This window comes from Diachasmimorpha longicaudata, chromosome 16 (assembly GCF_034640455.1).
Source record: "Diachasmimorpha longicaudata isolate KC_UGA_2023 chromosome 16, iyDiaLong2, whole genome shotgun sequence".
NCBI lineage: Eukaryota > Metazoa > Arthropoda > Insecta > Hymenoptera > Braconidae > Diachasmimorpha > Diachasmimorpha longicaudata.
Genome location: NC_087240.1, coordinates 3,051,863 through 3,069,473, shown reverse-complemented (window position 1 = coordinate 3,069,473; position 17,611 = coordinate 3,051,863). Strand labels below are relative to the sequence as shown.

The window sequence follows — 17,611 nt, the reverse complement described above, 5'->3', positions numbered from 1 at the left end:
CCAGAGAACTAAAATTTACGTGACAAAACAGATGTTGTAAAACCTGCAATATTTCCTGAGAAAAATGATCCGATTTTAATGAATTCACCCTCATCTTCAGGATAATTAAAACATCTTGGAAATGACTACTTGTTTGTTGAAATTCACTCTGTCAGTTCTGAGAAATATCCATTTTCTCCCACACGAATAAAAAAATGATAAATTTGTGACTCGGCCCATCACTAAATTTATTTAAAAAATAAATTAATTGTCTTGAGGGAAATGTAGATCTTGGTCATAACATCATCCTCAAGAGGGAAACATTAAAAGAATTCACACCAATCTGCGTATTGTTTATTTTACGGTATATTTCATATTATTTATCATCTCTCATTTATTTTCGCACAATAATTGGTTTTTGCGTTTTACCAATAAAACAAACACGCCCGTGTGTTCATTATTTATTTTAAATGATTTTTATGATCATGGAGCAACACATTCCAAGGCTTCAATAAGTCGTAAAGCCTCCAATCGCCACAATATCCAACTCCTCATTATTATAATCATTTAATATATTTTTACCATTTTTTATTTTGTTCCAATTTATTTATTGGTATCGAATAAGTATATTAGAAGATAATAATAGCAATAAATTGTAGTAAGGATTTGTTTTACCATCTCTTATCACCTATCATGACAAGTAATATTGGATTTTTTTTTTGTTGTCTGGGTGTCAATGAATATAGTAATGTAATTAATGTGGTGTCTAGAACCAACGCATTCTTGCTTTATGCCAGTTTCATCAACTACAACTACTAGTTTTTTTTTTTCCTTTTTTTAAATCATTTTCTTTCCGAGTCTCTTGCTGTCTTCCGTTATATCAAGGGTAAGATCGTCTTCATCTCCCAGTTGTTGGTAATTATTTTTCTGTCTTAATTTGTATTAATTATTTTTCGCATCAAGTTCTAACATTTAATGGGTCCATTTGTTGTTCCATCCCTACAGAAAAATTACATGAGTAAAGCTTTTTGTCTTACAATTTTTTGAAACTTGTGTATTTTTGTTTTTTGAAATCGGGTTTTTTTTTTGCGGTTTTGGACAAAGAAAAAGGGGTGGGCAATTTTAATAAATGTATTTTACCGGATGCGGCTTATCTTGATTGTTGGGATCCATTCCCCAACCGGGTGCATCCATTTTCGTTGGCTCTGCTGGTGGTGGTAGCTCCTGGAGGGTTGGGGGATTGGAGAACTGGCCTGGCATTAAAGTGAGACCTGGCATCAAGGATAACCCAGCTGCTGTACCGTTTGGGAATGCTTGAGGGTTCTCCATGTGACCCTGAATTTTAACAATCATTAATAAATTATTAATTAATTATTTTGAATACATTCATTCAATTGTCCATCATTCGCCGTAGGTTCACAAATCAGTTGAAATTTTTCGAAAAACCTGATGACTCACCTGAAAAGTTGATTCAATCATCTGATGCAAGTCAGCATCGATATTCCCAACGCGTCCATACCCAGCCCCCCTGAATATCTGTCTCTCCATAGTTCCCCCAACATTGGGCCAGTTTCCTACGCCCTTATCACTATTGAGCATCCAGTTCATTCCTTCAGCATCGCCCCCAGGTCCCATGCCAGCATTATAATTCTTCCATGCTCTCTCAGTTCCAATGGGCCTGGGCACCTTCCTGTCCTCGATCTTCATCTGGCTCATTTCCTGGGTGACCTGGGCCGACGAAGATGGCGACATGGCAGGTGATCCCCCATTCTCAAGTCCTTGAATCAGCTCCATATTCTGTCCAATATTACCAAGATGGAAATTCACCTGTGGCATCATGGGCTCCTGATGTGGATAATTTCCATGTGGTCCAAACCACCTGTGCCCATTGGTACTACCACCAATGTTACCAGCAGGTCCTCCCCTTGCTGGATACTTTCCAATGGGGAAATTCGCCAGCATTGCGTGATTATTTGGCATGCCTGAAGGTGGTGGAGGTACAGCAAACATATTGGGATGAATTCCACTGGGAGCATTGAACATAACCTGGTGTTTATTATTAACATGAAGTGAACTTGAAAAATCAGGAGCTCTTGGATTGAGCCTTGACATGCTGACAGTGGTGTTGACACTGCCGGATTGGCTGGATGGTGAAAAATTCTGCATATGAGGATGGAAAGGCAGGAGATGCTGTTGTCCTTCATTGGGCACCATCTTCAGCAAACTCGAGTTGACGTTATTGATTGAGGGATCAAACCCACCATTATTACTCTTAAACATCTCCATATTAGCTTGTGAACTCGATGGCATTATGTGCTGTTGTCCTTGATTCTCCTGCTGTCTTTCCTGAACAGGAGGAGCACTCTGGGATTGGGGTGGCATATCCCTCTGCTGATGTCCCCCCTGAACATTTCTGGAGGCTATGTCGGGATATCTGTTGAACTGTCCCATGGAGACTGGCAGCTCAATGTTCTGCTGATTCATAACAGGTCTAGTGACAGCAAGCCCAGTGGATTTATTTCCCTCGATATAATTAATGTTTGATTGAAACTGGGGCTGAATGCTGGGATTATGAATTCCTGGTGAGACACCTTGATTGATCGCACTGGCTCCAGGATTTGATGTCTGTTTATTGGAGACTGGTGAACACATGGCAGTACCACGATAGCCAGGAGCTTTTGATGCATCAGCCTGAGGTGGTGCACTGTCTATGAATTTATTTGGAGGTGCTGTTGACGTTGCTGATGATCCTCCTCCAGCTACTGTTGCAAAATTCATTCCCTTCTGGTGTGACTCATTCTCACGACCCCACATCGATTGCTGGGTGACCTTGGAGAATGTATCATTGAAGAGAGAATACTCGAGAGGTGTATTTGGCTGGATTGTCCCCTGTTGTGTTGGTTGAGGCTGGTCGTGGCTTTGTGCCACTGGTGTTGTCGATCTCATCTGCTGATGACACTGACCCTGGGGCTGAGACTGTGCCTGAATCTGCGATTGATTCTGATTCGGCTGATTGTGAATCTGAGAATTTCCAGATTGTTGGGCCTGAGGTGCTGGTGGAGAAGGTGTTACACGTATTGAATTCACTGATAATTCTGGACCATTTGATACACTTGATAATGTAACAACAGTTGGATTTGTTGTGTAAGAATTTTTAGGTATATTAGTCGGATAATGCTGCATAGTTGGAGCTGATAAATTCGGCAGTGTACGGCAGTGCTTTGGCGATGTCATCATTTGTTGTGGCGATGTCATTGGTGTTGTTGATGAGGATGACATCACAGTTACTGTATTAATAACCTTCTGTTTCGTGCCCGTTGAGTAGCTCGATGACAATACTGTTGTCATTGGTGAGGCAGTGATGTCTGATAATTTAGCAGCGAATGTCTGACCAGTGCTCGTTGTTACTACTTTAGTTGCACGTCCTGATGTCATTATTGCTGATGTATAGGACATTGTTGTACGGGTATTTGTTGATGTTGCTATCTGGGACTGACGTTTTTCAGCTGCAGCAATTAATCGTGGTGCTGTGGCGCGTGATAGGGGGGTGGAAAAGGCACCTGCTAATTTTATTGAAGAAGTGGAACGAAGAGGTACCAGTTGAGGCACTGATATACCTGGCGCTGTGTATGATTTACTTGGGTGGATACCTAAAAAAGATTAATTTACTCATATGATAATCCAAACGTAAAAATATAATTAATGCAAATATAATTAACCAAGTAGTGGAAAAACAAATCTAATAAATATTTTCCCAATTCCTTCATATAATTGTAATATAATGAAGAATATCTAACCTGTTGTACCTGGCAAAGGTGTAGGAGGTTTAGTAACCAGTCCCATTTTCGGTTTCATAGCAGTAGCAGCGGGTACCATAGACTTATCCCAAGTAGACGAAGTAATGACCGTTAACTTGCTCTTGGGTAGCATCTGCAGTATATCGACATCGGGATCTTTAATAAGAGCAGCAATGAGTGTATGAGCCTGCTTAGTGGCATCAGTGGAGCCTTTGATAGTGATGATTCTCTCTCCCTGGCACTTGCTCTGCTTCTCTACTTCAATATGAGCACCAGTGGCACCACGAATAGCATTGATATTACTGCCACCCCTACCAATAACCCTGCTAATGGCATTCGGTGGAACAGATACCTTTTTCGATCTGAATGGTGAATTCATGAACCTACTGGAGTCATCGGACTGGCCTTTTCTGACCACCTCCTTCCATCCTTCCTCCCTCTTGGTGCCCTTTGGACTGGTTGAGTTATTGCTCTTAATTGATGCATTGAACACCTCCTCATACTGGCCATTGCTCTTTTTCCCCTTTCCAGGAATATAATTTTCATTTCCAGTGGCTTCAAAATCCTCTCTCTCAGCTGGATGTCTAGAAGATTCGAACACCTGTCCCTTGATCTTCCTCTCGCTGACATTAACCCCAGATGTAGAACTTGAACTAGCTGATGAGCGGGTATTTAATCCAGATGAAGATGCTATTCCACTACTGCTGGCAGTAATTCTCTTTTCCTGACTCTTCACCAAGGGATTCTGATTCAAACTCGAGGAGAAAACATTAGACGCACCCCGGATGGGTGATGTATCCTTCTCGTTGCTGCTCGGACTGCAATTCTTTTTCTTCTTTTTCTCTTTCTTCCTCTCCCTAGCTTTGACATCATTGCTGCTGCAGCTCCCCTGGCTATTAGCATCAATACCGCTATCTCCCTCCTCCTTATCAGGATCGTCGGGGCTTCTGTTGACAGGTGATGGTGAGGGCACGTTGTCCATTCGTTCACAACTATCAGCACCCCCTTCATTATCACTCTCGTCCCCTCTCTCCTCTTCGTCCTCAGACTTTTTCACATCCTCCTTGTCCTCGTAGATTGTTTCGTTCTTCTTGTTCTCCTCGTGCAGCTTTCTCTTCTCCTCCTTCTTCTCAAGTTTCTTCTTCTTTTTTCGTTCACGTCTCCTGGCAGCTGCAGCCTTCTTGGACTCCTCCCTCGTCTTCTCCATGTCAAGTTCCTCAAGTAAACTCGATGCATTCTTATTGGCTTTAGCTGCTTGAGTTTCCTTAGCAGCTCTGATAACTTTCACACACTCCTGACACTTGACCAACAGCTCTTTATCATTAACTGTTGCAATATACCTCGTCATCTCCTGATCACTGGGGAATTGTGTCACGTGGTTAACCATCCACTTGACGACCTTGATGTGTCCCTTTCTGAAAGCAGCCATGAGGCACGAGACTTTACGATTGTCCTGGGAGTCAATATCCGCTCCCGCGTGATAAAGCAAATCAACGACATTCAGATGTCCACCATTGGCAGCTAACCACAGTGGGCTATTTCCCTTTTTATTTTTAACTTCTACTTGAGTTCCACGAGACAGCAGTAGCTCGACAAATCTGCAGTGTCCCTTATCAGCAGCAATAGTGAGTGCAGTGTCTCGTGATGAGGGCACAGGTGTTGCATTGACATCGGCCCCTTTGGTGAGCAAAACTCTTCCAACTTCGACGTATCCACCACTAGCAGCTTCCATCAGAGGTGTCAATCCAGTCTTCGCACGATGCTCCACGTTAGCTTTTCTGTCCAGAAGAAGACTGACAACTTCGTGTCTACCCTGGAAGCAAGCCAGGGTCAGCGCTGTATTTCTATTAGTCTCAATCTGAGCGTTTATGTCACTCCCCATGTCCAGAAGTAACTTGACAGCTGCAGTATGTCCATTCATAGCAGCCAGCATCAACGGTGAGATTCCAAGTTTAGATCCGGTTCTTGAATTAATCTCAGCTCCATGGGAGAGAAGTAATTTTATTATATTAACGTATCCCCCAGAAGCTGCCAGTGACAATGGCGTGTAATCAGAAACATTTCTGTGCTCCTTATTGGCTCCTCTTGTCAGCAATAATTCCACTACCTCAAACCTTCCTCCACTGCAAGCCAGAGAGAGTGGTGTATCCTTGGTACGTTCTGATTGTGCTTCAATATCAGCTCCATGATTGAGTAGTATCTCAACGACTTTTTGATGTCCTGCTGTTGCTGCCAGGATCAGTGGTGTGAAGCCTTTCTTGTCTCGATGTTCAATGTCAGCGCCTCGTGACAGTAAAAATTCAACTAGCTCCTCGTGACCTCCAGCGCAGGCCAGAGTCAGAGCTGTGTCGTGATTGCTGTCGGTTTCGGAATCAACGTCCATCACTGAAAATTGAGTCATTGGAGCTGGGGTGGTTGGTATTGATGGTGTGTACGTTGGACTTGTTGAAGCTGAACCACTCGGGTATTGGACAACAGCGTTGACAGTATTGGGATCCAATTGGTAATTCTGAACTGCTGCTGGTGGTGTTGAGGGGGCAGTGGTCTGTTGGGGACAGGTTTGGGGAGATGTCACTGGATATCTCGCCTTCTTTCCCTTACTACCAACACTGGGTGTGTAGACCTGCTTCTTATCAAGATTCGTCGCCACTGGTGTCGCCAATCCCTGTGTCTGAGTGGCAACTTGTACCTGGGTAGTAGGGGTATTGGTGCCTGCGTTCACGTTGGTAGTTGTTGTGGCATTGGATGTAGAACTGGAGGGTTGGGCAAAACCGTTGGACTGTTGAGCTAAACGATCGAGACTTGGAGCTTGGACGTGACGCGTTGGGGGCTGGGGCTCGTACAATTCACTGTCCAATTTTCGTTGACGACGAGCAAAGGAGTAACCCCGCTGAAATGCCTCCATTGTTATTGGATCTAGGCGCTCGGCCGCGCGTTTGGCTTTCTCACTTGCCTCCTGGTGGAGAGGTAAAGGGAGTAGTGAGATTTTTGGAAATGAGTGAAGATTTTTTGGGGGGCAAAATAGACGGGGAAAATGAGCTGTTGTCGAGTTAAAGAACTGATGGAGAATTAATCATTAAATTAGCTCTAAATCTTCTAATTTGTTTAATGTACTCCAGGAAAAAATAGAAAGTAGAAAAATCAACATTGGAAAGAAAAAAAAATAGTCAATTACTATCACATTTTTCTTATCAGTCCTAAAAATCACAGGAAAAAATATAAAAAGGTGGTTAAGAACTCTGAAAAATTTTGAGACCTAACGCCTGTAGTTTACCTGTTCAAACATTTTTCGAATGATTTTCTGATCAGCGGAGAAAATTTCCTCAGCGAGTTCTTCCCTCCTCTGATCCCTATCCAACGCTCTCACCTCCATTTTCTTCAATTCCGCCTTCTCCTGCTCCTCATTTCCAGCTGAAAACATAAATTCCCCCACATCAAGTAACCACCAAAACAACCCCTAAACCATTAAAAAATAATCACCAGACAGTAGCAAAATCTCTCAACATAATTCGCCTGTAATAATTACCGTTAGGCACATCGACGAAGGCAATGGAGTCGATAAATTCGGCAACCTCCTCGATAGGTATCTGCATTTCATCATCTAATTTGAGTACTTTGTCATCGGCAGCAAGTGCCTTAGCTTTCTGTGCAGCAGCAAAGAATGGACAAGCACTGTCTCTGTGTAATCTCGTTAAATCACTCTCCATATCCGGTATATTAAGCTGGCTGGTTTGCTACATTGAAAATTCAACAACATCAGTTGACAAATTTCTCCTCAAGCATCCAAATTCGTTCACTCATATTAATTAAATTCAACAGAAAAGCTTTCTCTCCCACACATGGTTATAAATAAATATAACAAATGTATTCTACAGGCGGAGGAATTAACAAAAATAGAGCCTCGTCAGCCACTGACTCGTCTAGGATTTTTCACATTAATACAAAAATCTTCTCTCAGTATTTTTGAATCTTGTTTGTTTGTTTGTTTATTTTTTTTTTCGATTAATACCTGATCTTGCTGATTATCTTGGTGGGTCTGTGCAACAAGTTGGCTTGGCATCATAACATCTCCAGTGCCCACCATTCCACCCTGCTGTTGGGGTTGCTGTTGTTCTTGCTGTTGTACCTGGATTCAGAGATTAGGGGCATGTGGTTTATCATTCCCTTTTTTTTTTTTAATTTGAATTCTGTCTAGTCTTCAGGCTTTTCTAGGTTGAATCAGTTTTCCTCGATTATCGCATCGATAAGTTAATTGGATTATTAATTTTGAGAGAAGAAAACAGGCGATTATGGGGCGAAATCCGAAGATTAATTAATTCAGATTGAATTTTCTTGTTTAGCATTCCATCAGGCATTTTCTCATGGAACTAGTATTTATGGGATTTGCTAACTCTAGGGTTTAGCTAAAATTTTAATTTTTTGTTGGAAATTATCTCGGTAAGGAGTCATCTTCGAGTGATATGTTGGTGGAAATTCAAGTCTCCACAAATGATTTCTGAGTTATGATGAAAATAAATACTCATTGCCGAGATTGTCAATCCAATGAGTTAGTTTTTTAACAAATTAATTATTATAATCACCCCTCCCAACAAACTTGTTTCTCAATTAAAACAATCGACGAACCTGCAACTGATCGCGTTGAAGTTGTAACTGTTGATTCAACTGCTGTAACTGATAGACTTGTCTGACTTGAAAGGTATGCTGTCGTTGTTTGTCCTCATACTGCTGTTGCAATCCAAACATAGTTGCTGTTTGCTGTTTCTCCTGCTGTGCAGCTTCCTGGGTAGCAGCGCGTTGGAGAAATCTTCCATAAGCAATTGCTGCTTTACGCGTCATCTTGCCGTCCTTTTTGGACACTGGTTTTGCCTTTGGACGATCGCTGATTGCTGTATTCTGACTGACATCGCTGATTGTTGTTATTGTTTGATGTGGCTGGTTAACAGGTAGCTGTGGTACAGTTGTCGCTGGAAAATCAAATGTTGGCGCTGGTGTTGATGATGTTAAAGCTGTTGGTGTCGTCAAGGCTGATGTTGATGGAACATTTGACAGCTGTGGATCGGTGAGAGTCAGTGGCAGAGATCTCACAGCTGATCTTAGCTGTTCCTTCAGCATGAGACTCTTGCCAATACTGATACCTCGGTCAATGGCTTGACACAAAGACAGTGCCTCTGGATCTTGATGATCACCTGATAATTCTGCAGCACCACAGAGTAGCCCTACCGAAACACCATAACCATTCGAACGATTGTGCCTTTGGGTCTTTATACATTTCTTAATGAACTCGACGTTTTTTTTTTGAGTGATGTTGAGGGTCAATTATTATATTACTAATTAAGCGAAGGTAAATGGTTAGGGATTGAAGTGAAGTGATTTCTAGCGCGTTATTTATAATTATTTGAGAGAATTAAATTGTGTAATATATATTTTTTCGATTCATCTACTTGTTATAGAACTTTCTAGAACTTCTTGCATTTAAAGTTTTTTCAACCCAACGAAAATGAATTCAACGTAAAATACGAGTTACGAATACATTTATCAACTCGCCAATTAATCAATTAATTGGTAATTAAATTTTATACGAATCATTTACAAAATTCCAAAAATAACAATTTAATTTGATCACTTCACCACTTAAATATGGGCTCATTGCATACAATTATCGACAATAAGTTGTGATGATTTTTGTTGTACGTACCAGCAGTGGTTGGTTGAGTTGGTAAGTCGATACCCATAATTCCTGGCAGTATTGCATCGGTTGGATCAGTCCCATCACCAGCTGATTGTTGGCGTTGCTGTTCCTCGGCTTCTAGGAACATTTGTCCAGCTGCCTTGTGTTGAAGCTGGCGCTCTACCCTCTGAAATGCCATGTTTTTGAAGTTCTTCTCCATTAAATTAGTATCCAAGCTCAAAAATCCGTAAAATTAATTTTACATTTTTTGCATTCCTCATGTTTACACAAAGAAAAGACTATTTTCATTGAAATTTCACCGTAAAATTCATAATTTTAGAGACGTTTTTGAAAATGAATATTTGAAATAAAAAAAAAAATCTTTTGATTTGATAATAATAATAATGATAATAGTGGCGTCCTTAAGCCTTGAAAAACCAACCTGGAGTTCTTCGAGGATCTGCTGCTTGTGAATAATCTGTTCATGCCTAGCACTCTTCCCACCATCCCCAGAGGTTGACGCTCCCGCAGCCTGTCCAGGACTCAAAGTGATATTTGGCTCGGTGAGTCCCCGAAATCCTCCACTACCTTTATCCAGAATATTGGTATCATCGACAGTAGCAGGACCAATGCCAGTTTCCCCTGCAGGTTGTGTCCTGACTTGCTGTGCTTCAGCAGAAGTCAATCCCACATCAGGCATATTAGCGGCGCGATAATTTTTCCTCAAAAGGCTCTTGCCATTCCCTTTAGCTTGATTATTATCGGCACTGGATTGTTGTCCCTGGACAGGATTGCTATTCTGGCCGCTAGTCTGTGGTTGTCCCTGTCCCTGTGTCACACCCTGTCCCATACCAGCGGCAACACCAGGTGCATTCATCATGATAGAATGAGGATAATCCAGCAACAGCTGAACAACATTGGTATGTCCACCCTTAGCAGCCTCAATCAGCATTGTAGAATTATCCTTGAGCTTGTGGAATGGATCAGCAGACTGCGCCAACAACAATTCAACAACAGCCACGTGACCCCCAGCGCAAGCCAGTGAAAGTGGTGTATGATCATTGTTCGTTGTATTACGATTTAAACTCGCTAATTTAGATATTAAAAATTGAACCGTGCAAAGATGCCCAGCTCTACATGCTTTCATCAATGGTGTTCTACCTCCCTCAGACTCGTGCTCCAGATCAGCTCCAAATTGTAACAGCAAATCAGCGACATCAGTGTGTCCATTTTCACATGCATAAGTGAGTGCTGTATCACCAGTCTGTGTCTGAGCATGAACATCAGCACCAGATTCAAGTAGATATCTGACAAGATCAAGATGTCCCTCCTGTGCAGCCTCCATAAGTGGTGTTGATGCACCAAGTTCAATGTCAGCGCCAGCCTTGATGAGAAAATCAGCAACCTCGAGGAAGCCTCCACAGCAAGCTAGAGTGAGTGCTGTTTCCTGGGTTTCCTCGGTTTGAGCATTGATATTAGCACCCTGGCTCAACAGTAGAGCGACCATTTCCTCGTGACCCTCACGTGCTGCTTCCATTAGGGGTGTATAGCCCTCGTCATTGACTTCCTCGATGTTTGCCCCTCGTTCAATCAGGAGCATTGCAAGATCTACATGCCCACCGCATGCTGCCAGAGTCAGTGGTGACTCGAAGCTGTCGGTGGGCATATTAACCTGGGCACCAGAATCCAGAAGTAGTCTGGCAACTTCAACGTGACCATCCATTGATGCTTCCATCAGGGCTGTGTGCATCTCGTCAGTTTTGTGCTCCTGATCAGCACCAGCTTCCAGCAAAAATCTTACCATGTCCAAGTGTCCTTTATAGCAAGCAAGAGTCAGGGCAGACTCTTTGAATTCGTTCGAGTGGGTGTTTATACCTGCTCCGTTCTCTAGAAGAATTTTAGCCACTGGTACATGGCCTGCACTGGCTGCCTCCATGAGGGGTGTGTGACCATTCTCATTGTGGTCCTCCACGTTGGCGCCTGCTTCCAGGAGGACCTTAACAACGTCCTCATGACCACCAGCACAACCGTACATCAGGGGAGTGTTGCCTGAGGTCGATTGAGCATTAACGTCTGCTCCGTGGGCTATTAACAGTGAAACTATGTCGACATGACCTGCACTCGCTGCTTCCATCAGGGGGGTGCAGTCACCCTTTATTCCACGATCTTCCACGTTGGCATTCATCGCGAGGAGGACCTGGAAACAGACAGGTTTGGGTTAAGGGATGATGTAAAACTATCAGGACATAATTATTGAAGCAAAAAAACTCTCTGTCTCATAATAATAATACAAGAGGTTTTTTAAGCAATAAAAGTCCTAATTTATTCAACTGTACACCGAAATTCATCTTTATAAATATCCCCACTGCCACAACACAGGGAAAAAATTTATAGGACTTTTTTTTGAGAATTTTACCGCCTACAAAAAGTGTCTTCTGACATTTTCTCCAAAACTGACGCCGTGCCAAGATATTCACAAAGAACTATAAAGCATAAAATGTTGTCGTTGTTTATTTTACGTCCAAGCATTGGTCTTTGAATATCTAAAAGATCACTGGGTTTATCAAAAACCACCACAGAACCTTTTTTGTCCAGAGTTGTCTCCTCTAAAAAAAGTTTCTCATGACATGTTCCCTAAAATTCATTGCTTGCCAACATATTTCCAAAAAAATCAATCAAGCCCTCACCTGTGCAAGTTCGTAGTAGCCAGCAGAGCAAGCCAATGACAGCAAGCTCTCTCCCTCCTCAGTGGTCTCGTGAACACTCCTCCCTTCGGTAAGCAACTTCCTGACAGTACCAACGTCCCCGTCAGTGCAGGCCTCAACAAGCGACCTCTTTTCGTTCTGACTCCTCGGATTATCACTGCGCATACGTGTCAATGCAGCAGCAGCCTCATCAAGTGCACAAGAAACACTGGACGTTAAACGTCTGAGTACCTCGTGATCAGCGAGATGTTTTCCATCTCCAGACGACAATTTTCCAATGCCAGCGGCTTCAAGAAGTGCCTCAAGCCTCGCCTGTGTCTCCGGATCGACAGATCTCTCCGGATCTTCAGGGGCCAGCAAGAATTTTGACGACTCAAGATGATGATCCTCTTCGAGTGCAGCTTGTTCAATGGCAGCACGAAAAAACTCCGGCTGTAATGGAAAAAAAAAAATGGAGGGGAAAAGTGTGAAAAATTGTCCAACAAGCATCATTCATTAAATTGATAAATTAAATCACACGAGACCATTTGAATTGTTTATAACAACCACAACACAGGAACTGTTCAATCCATCAGAATCTCCGCTCCCCGAGATATGTAACAATTGAGGTTATGAGCGTTGGAACGCAAGAGTGAGAGCGAGAGAGGCCATTCATCACGAAAAAATGCGGGGCGACTCGATCAAGTTCTAGGTGAGTTTACATGAGCCACCGAAAATAATGCACTTTGATACGGACAATAGAGGTGAACATCATGGAACAATGACACTCACGATGCACCAGAACGTTCCCTCTACCATCGAGAAGCCCTCCCTAAATCGTAATTTTTATCAAGAGGGGGTTTTTAACATTCTGGAACAAGGACACTGCGAAGGGGGCATCGAACGACTCCGTGGCACTCAGTCCCAACCTCTCCCCGATTGAAAATTCCAAAATTCACCGACTATTTCATCATCTCGAGCTCTTCACACCATTTTTTATCGACAATCAGTGGATTGCGGAAATTACTGGGGCCTTTCGACAATTGTCACGGATTTTTTAGCGACTGGAGATGAGGAAGACACGAGTGAAAGTACAAGTTGTGAGTTCAATACGTCATTGTTGTACGGAATGGGTTTGAGAGCCTCGGTTGACTCGGGTTCGTGTCGGTTGGGTTGGCTTTACCATCGCGCACAAAACGCTCTAATGTATTATAAAAATGAGAGGATTGAACAATGTGCAGCCATTCCACGGTGGATCATACTGACACTTTATGGGGAGAGGGTTGTGGGGGCTTTGGAGGGGCGGAGGGGGGGTCGGCCCTTGAGGTGGCTACGTCCCTGGGGATGAGAGGCTCGAGGGGTTTTGGTTTGTAACAAAGGATTAATGAGGGATCACGGGGGAACGGGGGCGTCAGGGTTAAGGAGGGCTTCCTCAGGTTTTTTGGGGAAATTTGGGGTTCATTTTTTCCGAGATTTGGGGGAAAACTGGGGCACTACTGAGGAGACCCCTGTTCTAGGGGCTTTTAAGGAGCTGTTTCCAACAACATCTTTTTTGAATTTCCAAAATTTTCTGTGAATGTATTTTTTTTTGTTTATAAAAATATTTTACGGTCTGGGGCGATCATAAATTCGTGTTTATCCAACTAGGGAAGAGTTATGTCATTCAGGAAAAAAGGGGTGAGGAATAAATAGTTGAAAATTATAGAAAATTTGATGGATTGATTATTTAGTTGAACTACTGAATAGATAGTTCATCAAAAGATGAAGAAAATGAAAGCTCCAGTCAGTTCTATCATTTCTGGAGCTACGAAAGCTCCAGAAATTCTAGAACTGACGAGAAATTTCAAATTTTCATCAACAGCTCCTCGACAGGGAATAACCTACAAATTAGTGAAAGGACTTCGATATTCTCCAATTAATAAGTTAATCCGTCTGCATTGCCAATCATTTATGCTACTGAATCAAATCAACAGATGATTAATTACCTGATATTACAAATGCTAAAAATTATGGAGATGCAGAACGAGATTGGAAAAGTTTCAGTGTTGATTCACGTGACACCGGTGGCCTTTAACAAATACCAGCAGATGATTTTCGTCGTGAATTTCCTGATCTACAAGACTGGTCCCTGCTCTGCCCTCGAGGCTGTTGTTTTCGAGAGCATTGAGCAATCGAGGAGAATGTGAACAGCAAATTTTTCAACATTCACCGACGAGGGAATCATCGAAATGTTGCCACCTAGAGCATAACATGGCTATTTTCGGGATCCAAATGAGCTGATTGTTGGTACAGTTGAAGGGAATTGATGAATCCAGGGAAAATTAACGTTCGCAGGCGTCATGCAGGTGTCGACAATTTCGAAATGATAGTTTTTTATTGAGACGGGTCGAATTGTCTCGGTGAATAGGGGATGTGGGTACTGGTAATAGTCTAGTAGTGACTATTGTGTGGGTGCATGCAGGAAACACCAGAGAGTCGCATTTATCCATAAATTCATTGTACTTTTACGATTTTTCACAAAAAATCCAAATTTCCTCGGAAGCCTGGATTTTTTGCTGCCCATTCTATGGATAATCGAACCCCTGGGTCTAGCGAAAAATTTCACAAGATCTTCTCCGAAGAGAATGAAATTCTTTGCGACATTTCCTCCTTTGTTACCAAGATAATTAATCAATTAACAAGGAATAAAGGGAAAAGGCGAGCTAAACGAGTGGATATTTTTGTAATGTCAATGTTTTGTTTGTACAGAATTAAATTTGCAACGGAATAACTTCTGACATTTTTGATAATGTCCAGAGTGAGAAATTTTCTGGTAAAAAATCAGTGATTTCCCTGGAAATTTGACATCTTCCACCTCACTCACTCCTGACAATCTCTCTTCAGTTTCCTGTTATGTTATGTAATCAAACACAAATACACATTGGCACGAGATAGTGAAAAAAAATTCATTCGATTCAATCTCTCATACTAATCACACAGAAGATAAAAATAACAATAATTCCCTCTTTCCCTCATTATTTTGATAATGAAAGTGGAGAGATTGACGTTGGGATTGCACGAAACACCACTCAACTCATGATGTTGAGGTTTTTATTTACAAGCTGAGTTGAGTCAGTTGTACCCCGGATTGTTGAGAGTAAAAGAGTTGGTGTTTCTCCCTCCCCCCCTCGTGTAATAGTGGGAGAAGAGGCTAGGTCGTAGGCCTCTCGGATCAAAGGCACTGAAAACAGGCACGAGAGAACATAACTCAGGGCAACCTGACGCGACGTTGCGGATACTGCTGGGAGGATTGGAATTCAGGAGCTATCGAGTGAAAAAAGAAATTTGATTTTATAATCGAGTGAAAAATCCATCTGAATGGTCCTGCCATCAATGTGGTGCAGGAGAATGAAGGATTTTTTGCAAAAATATGGTTCGAAAATTTTTCAGCAACTGGTGAAATGTATTGAAAACATTTTTGCAGATAATCAGAATTATCTAGCTCCCCAGATTTTCTAACCTCTTTTGTCAAGTCCATAACTTTCGAGGATGATTAGGCAATCAAAACGTCAAAAGGTCAGAAAGGTGAGGAAACTAATAAAATATCTAGTCACCGAATAATTGGAAATTAATTTGGTTGGAAGAAATTAAATTAAAAACCATTAATATCAGTCATTAACGGCTGAAACTATGAAAGTCTAGCCCTCTAGATAAGCCGAGAAAATTCCATTTGTCTTTTTGCACAAGTGTTAACAAACAATTTTTTGAACACAAAATTTTCCCTAAAAATGTTACAATTTTTCCCCTAGATCCAGTGGTTCCCAAAACAACTAGACGTTTCCAAACTGGTCTAATGGAATCCCTCATTATCTGAGAATCCATTACCTCATTAAGTCGCACACTACAAACTTTTATTAGCTAAAACTAATTGAATTTTCCGTCAAAAGCGTGTGCTGTCACCTCCTAAAAAATGCAGTAAAAAAGGAGAAACTTCGGATGATTTTCACAAAAACGTGTCGCACACCGTTCACCAGGAGACAAACTTGGAAGTCTCAAAGAATCTTCTTGACAATCCTCTGCCAAAAATTGCAAAGCCAACGAAACACGTGCAAAAATGCGAAAATACCTCCCGAAAAATGTGAAGCCAGCCACCTCAGACTTATGAAAATTTTCCAACCTGCCTCATCACTACCCAAACTCCTCTCAAAACTTTAATTACTCATTAATTATTCTCAACGTGACGAATAAATTGTTGACGCACGACGTGATCGGTCTCGATTGGCCAAACCTCTGATTATCCGATCATGTCATCGTGCAGCGATCAACCAAAACATAGGCACCGAAAAAAAAAAAAAAGTCCCCCGAAGCTCGGCAAAAGCTTCCCCCAGAGTCGGTGGCTACAGTAAAAAATTAAAATGAAAAAGAAAAAAAAGTAGTTAATTGCATTCGAGTGCATGAGGCCCCGAGAATACTGCGATGCGGACGAAAGGCCGCCCCTCGTGCGCAATGGAAATGGACGTAAAAAAGTGTTGAATAGACCAAGAAGACCCCCCCCTCCCCCTCGCCCCTCTTTTACCGACGAAATGAACAATTACCGCATTCCACTCGGGCAAAAATCGACACAACGGGGATGATAACCGAAAAAAAAAAATGATGAAAAAAATGGTGGAGACCCCATTACCTCGGAAATACTGTCCTCCTCACTTTCCGATGAGTCTGTCATAAATCGTGGCTGTAGTTCGGAGAAGGTCTCGGTCTCTGACTTTGTTGGGCTAGAGTTCGAGGACTGTGGTGTAGATGTTACTTCTTGAGCACAATTTTTATCGTGCTTCTGGCTATCCGAGGTTGTTCCTTGTGCTACATTCTGCATTTTTACCTACCGGATTAATCATATGACACAATTTTTTTTTTTTATCGTTCTCTACCCCGTGGCCACCAACACACACTTCAAATCACTGGGGTATTTATCCCCCTTGTCTGATTATTTCACGGTATTTATTACCACGTAAACTCGAGGAACGTATCGATGCCTCTGGATTAATCGGTTGTGCAGAGACGTAACGATAATTCGGTGAGTTCTTTAGGTTTTTTTAACAATTTTTTTTCTTCAACACCACGATTCTTCGTCCGTCATTCACGTAAGCTAACATCCGCCATGTCTACTATGGCCGACTGTGGCCGAACCATGAGCAAACGACTACGTTTCCTAGTACACGAACGATGGTAACTCCTTGGTCGGAGGGGGTGAGGGGGCCCCCGGGGGTTGGACGGCGAGAATTTTCGCGGAGATTGAGGATAGGTACGAAAGCCTGTCGAGGGGAGGGGGTACAGCCAGGCTACAAGAGTCGGTGTGTGTGTTCGGCGTTGGGGGAGCGACGGATGAGTTTTTTCTGGCGGTTTTCTGGTGCGGATTTGAAATTTTTAGGGATTTCAGAGATTCATTTGGATGAGGCTGATGAAGGCCTCAGCATCATTTAGAACGAAGTAATGGAGCGACTTTGAAT

General features: G+C 42.3%; 1 protein-coding gene across 7 annotated transcripts; it reads right to left on the bottom strand.

The window, feature by feature from the left end:
• Positions 1-327: 327 nt before the first annotated feature.
• On the bottom strand, positions 328-17,324 carry LOC135169972 (ankyrin repeat domain-containing protein 17). Of its 7 annotated transcripts, XM_064135433.1 has the most exons (13): positions 16,789-17,322; positions 12,132-12,581; positions 9,887-11,641; positions 9,472-9,655; positions 8,912-8,992; positions 8,400-8,740; positions 7,786-7,902; positions 7,303-7,510; positions 7,051-7,187; positions 3,777-6,732; positions 1,438-3,629; positions 1,120-1,314; positions 328-978 (listed from the first exon to the last, which is right to left on the bottom strand). In XM_064135433.1, the coding sequence occupies exons 1-13, from the start codon at positions 16,975-16,977 to the stop codon at positions 952-954; spliced, it is 8,832 nt and encodes a 2,943-aa protein (XP_063991503.1). In that variant the 5' UTR covers positions 16,978-17,322; the 3' UTR covers positions 328-951. The 7 variants fall into 7 exon arrangements, with proteins under 7 accessions (XP_063991503.1, XP_063991501.1, XP_063991500.1 ...); XM_064135431.1 differs by having other exon boundaries at positions 3,786-6,732; positions 8,400-8,992; positions 16,789-17,324; XM_064135430.1 differs by having other exon boundaries at positions 8,400-8,992; positions 16,789-17,323.
• Positions 17,325-17,611: the final 287 nt, after the last annotated feature.

Excerpts from the sequence above, each read along its gene's own strand:
- LOC135169972 (XM_064135430.1), bottom strand. The coding sequence starts at position 16,977 with ATGCAGAATGTAGCACAAGGAACAACCTCGGATAGCCAGAAGCACGAT. Across the intron at positions 9,656-9,886 it reads AGATCCTCGAAGAACTCCAG|AACTTCAAAAACATGGCATT; the intron begins GTTGGTTTTTCA and ends TTAATGGAGAAG. Across the intron at positions 7,903-8,399 it reads TTCAACGCGATCAGTTGCAG|GTACAACAGCAAGAACAACA; the intron begins GTTCGTCGATTG and ends CTCTGAATCCAG.